The sequence below is a fragment of the Trachymyrmex cornetzi genome, unplaced genomic scaffold (genome assembly GCF_001594075.2).
Source record: "Trachymyrmex cornetzi isolate Tcor2-1 unplaced genomic scaffold, Tcor1.1 scaffold386, whole genome shotgun sequence".
In the NCBI taxonomy this organism is placed as follows: Eukaryota; Metazoa; Arthropoda; class Insecta; order Hymenoptera; family Formicidae; genus Trachymyrmex; species Trachymyrmex cornetzi.
The window spans coordinates 356,227-360,552 of record NW_017298597.1 but is presented as its reverse complement, the minus strand read 5'-3'; the positions used below and the strand labels follow the sequence as shown (position 1 = coordinate 360,552).

The 4,326-nt window shown below is 33.7% G+C and overlaps 1 protein-coding gene across 1 annotated transcript in view; it reads right to left on the bottom strand.

Moving 5' to 3' along the window:
• Nucleotides 1-507, bottom strand: part of LOC108763843 (uncharacterized) — a 1,324-nt gene extending 817 nt beyond the window's left edge. The window contains exon 1 of the mRNA XM_018511738.1: nt 295-507. Within this exon, the coding sequence (XP_018367240.1) occupies nt 295-453 (159 nt within the window). The 5' untranslated portion in view covers nt 454-507. The remainder of the gene's footprint in view (nt 1-294) is intronic.
• Nucleotides 508-4,326: the final 3,819 nt, after the last annotated feature.

The following is a 4,326-nucleotide window of genomic DNA, read 5'->3' as shown; positions in this document are numbered from 1 at the left end:
TATATATATATATATATATATATATATAGTAGATCGTCACAATTAATGTGATTCAATTTAATGTCAAAATTGTAACGACATGCATTAAGCTATTTCACGAATATCTATAATATTCTCGAATAACCTATATATTTGACAGTATAATATTTTACTGATATACAAAAAATATAGATTTAACTTGTGACATAATTTTTTATATAAAGTCTTGAGATCGTTGACTGATACTTTAAAAACGAATGATTAAACTAATTGTATTATTAGACGAATAAAAGATATTCTTTGCGCGTAACTTACTTCCTTAGGCGTATCATCTAATTTCTCGCAACTTCCTGGACAAGTTTCATCTCGTGTTGCATCGAAATCGTTTTCCCGATCTTTATTAAGAATTTCATCGACTATCGCATTGACTTTTTTTTCTGTTTGTCTAGACTTTTTTTCTTCTGTTCTATTCATCTCATTGTCAATTTAATCTATTTGAAAGGTTAGTGGAAAGTATCATTAAGATTTCTATGTGTCTGAAACTGAGCATTCTGAAGTTTCAGAAGAGAAAACTCTTTCAAGAATCGCATAGGCGAGTTTTTAATTTGATTATGATCAGTCACATTATGTGCAAATACAACTTTGCTGCATAAAAGCTGCATTTATGTATAATGCGATTGATCAACCAATGAATTAAAAAATTCGCTTTACCTTATAACGTGAAAACACACACCATTCTCAATATATTATTATAACGCATATACGATAATATTAATGTATAACACAATAATATGATATAATATAATATAATAAAAAAATGTGCATTTTTTTCAGATGTCTGCACTACTTCAGCTCGAACGCTAAACTGGAAATCCACAATAAAGACTGTGGAAAATTGAACGATTGTGCGATCAGGCTATCGAGCGAGAACAAGTGGTAGAATTTCGGCATTGCAGGAAGGAGCGTGTCCCATTCGTTGTTTACGCTGACTTAGAGTGCGCTTTGGAAAAGAGTATGGATATCGGAAAAAATAAAAAATGTAAAAAAAGCGTCAAGTATATTTTGCAGGAAAAAGATACCAAAGATAACGCCATAAAAAAAGAAGTGAAATCAAAATAATATTTCAAGTATCTCTATTTAAAAAGTCCGATAGTTCTCCGAGCAGCATCTCGAAGGCATCCTTATGATGTAGACGTTCTTTGGATATCTTTTAAGACAGTGTTGTATGGAATAATTTCTCACAATTATAATATACTACACAAAGTACAGATGACATTTGAAGTGTATTAAATATAACAACACATTAATGAGAGAACGAAATGCAATAGATAGCGTAATAAGAGGCGCGGAAACTGAAAGGGATTTTTACCATACATCGATAACAATTAAAAATAAAAAATTGAAAATGAGCAAGATCTCCAGCAGTAGCAGCATACTTGACGCGCTCGTCTTTTCTAAAATATTCAATAAATAATAAATATATAAACAAGATCAGTAGGACAACGAGCCAATATAACAAAAACAAGATTTTAGAAAAACGAAGTAATATATTAAAGGAAAGTTACATTTTAAGAGATAAAAAAACACACAAACGTTTCGACGCCGATCGGGTCATTTTCAATGTTGACAAATTATTAAACGTTAAAGAAATTATAAACTGAACAAATAATATTTGAAAATTCGCTGAAGTATATACACTTTACTGTTAAGTCGTTACAAAGATTTTTTCCCCTCCTTTGCTCCTCTCTCTCTCTCAATGCGTAAGATGTCCATTTATAAAAGTTACCTCTCTCCACCACACGTTAATAAATAATACATCAGTATTACGTGGAATCGTAAATTCAAAGTAATTTGAATTTCTTTCTCTCCGATTTCGTCTTCTAATTCTTAAATCATTTAGTAATTCATAGTCCAATTCTTGTATGATGACATTCACAATATTATTTACTATATCTAGGTCATCATCCATCATAAACAGCATTATTAGATTTTTATAATAATCTTAACTATATAAACGTCACGACTCGATATATATATGTAATAATTACTATTGTTTCAATATTTAGCACTGATTTCTGTTGAACGACGAATAATTTACTACTTTTGATTAATAAAGATTTGATTGTATCACACATTGATATCCTATGTTGGCCCATATTGGCATTTATACATCATTACATGACTAGATTTAATCTTTGGGCCTATTGTTATTACTTTTGTTTAATATAATATTGTATAATACAACATAATTTATATAAATATTTAATATAAATTATACATTTAATAATTTGATACCTGATTTATAAACCGCGCATGTTAAAATTTCCAATTTTGAAAGCGATTTTTATGCTGAGATTCCTCTGTGATGTTAATTTTGAAAGATTTTGATAAAGCTATGAATTTAATAAAGCTTCCTCGCTAGGACTCGCGGTCCCTGTATCGATTCGCAATCGAAATAACGCCACGAGAAGGTGCTACGGTCAAGGGGCGTAAATAGGTGTATAGAGAAAAAAGTAGGAGGAGCAGCCGACCTGGCGTAGGTTGCCGGGAGTGCATACGTGAAATATTAATAAGCGGGCAGTCGGTGAACGTGACTGCGCTGTACGCGGAAGTGCTTTTGCACGTTATCGGTATATTCCTCGGCTTTCTCGACTAGATGCTATAGGTACTCATGCTGTGTACAAATTACAAATCGCCATTCCGCGAACATGAATGCAATAGATACTTATACACACGATAGATTCGATAATTATAAAATTATATATACGCTATCACACTATTTTTACTTTAACAACATCGCAATTCCCCCCCCCCCCTTCCACTTCATGCTTTGGGATTTTATGAAAAGATTCCATTTATGCTCCCATCAATCCCCGTGTATGATGTCGAAGATATCGGAAAACGATGCTTTATTCTCAAATTTTAAAATACAAAGAGAGATATCCTCGAATTAATATACTATTACAAACATATAATATTATTTTTTATCGTTTTTTAATCCCACAGAAATTGCCGTAATTGCTACTAAATAAATTATTTAGAGATTGGGAAGAAAATAATTGAGAAGAAAATAATTTTCAGCTTTCGATTTGTCTAGACAAAATTAATTGGCTTGTGTCCATTCTACAACAATTGCTAATTGTAACGCCCATTATTAAAACCCATTACACGCAGTTAATAACATTTGTGTTTATTAAAAAAGATTAATTTTTATTTTACAAATTATACCCTTGCAGTAATAACCATTATTATGGCTCGAGAAACAGCTCGCGATAAAAATAAGATTACGCGGGCGAAGCGCAGGTGAATCGGGAGAAGAGGTGAGACTCGCGGCGCGAATCGGACTTGGCAGGCACCACGCTCCACTTTTTCCTCGACGGAGCGGAGGGACGACGAGGCGCGCTGGTGTGAGCGATTCCGCTTGTTGTTTCGCGCCGTTTCCGATAAGAACCAGTAGCCAGGCCGGCCAAGAATTACCTGGACGAGTGCGCGGAAGGATAAGAATAATAACGGTGTTGGCGCGGTAAGCCGCAATTTGCCAACGGCCTGGGAACTGAAGGGCTGTGGATGGCCTGCCGCGCTCCAATGTGGGCAAATAGTCTAAATGAAAAAGATCCCTGGTGCCCCTCTTGTTGGTGCAACCTACGTTGCTTGAAGCACGTCGTTCGATAAAAAAACTGGCGATCTCTTTCTCATTCGCCAACTACATATATACCTCTTCTTCAGCTACGATTTATCAATCCCCACTTAATTATAATGTAGATGCTCTTATCTGTGGATAATGATCCTTTCTCGAAAATGACAATTTAAACTTCGAACTCTCTAAGGCTTGCAGTATTAATAGTCGGTTCTTACATTTAAGACTTAGAGTCCTAAGTACAATCCTAAGATGTTGTCAGCCAATCACAGAGCTATATTAGCACTTTACATTATTACTTAAGAGGATCTTAAAATAAGAATCGATCATAAATACTGGCCTATGAGTCGTTTCTTTCTTCGGTGGCGGATAACATGTCGAACGCGCGGGCATTGAAGTCTATTTGCGCGAATCTTTGCATTAACTTAATGCCGCTATATATTCTGATTGAATATATGCAATTAATAAAGCTAGGAACAATACGAAAAGAAAACGAAAGGAACATGAGAATATTTTTTATCGTAATTATTTTCTATATATTCTTACATTAAAAAATATTTCATCAATAAATTTCATCGCGGATACGCTTTACGACTTACTGATGCACTTTTTACTTTTTTGACTACAATTATGACTTGCTGCGATTCTGCGCCTTTGAAATGATTGAAGATGCTTTTATAAAAATTTTCTTCACCAAGAACTTTTAATTT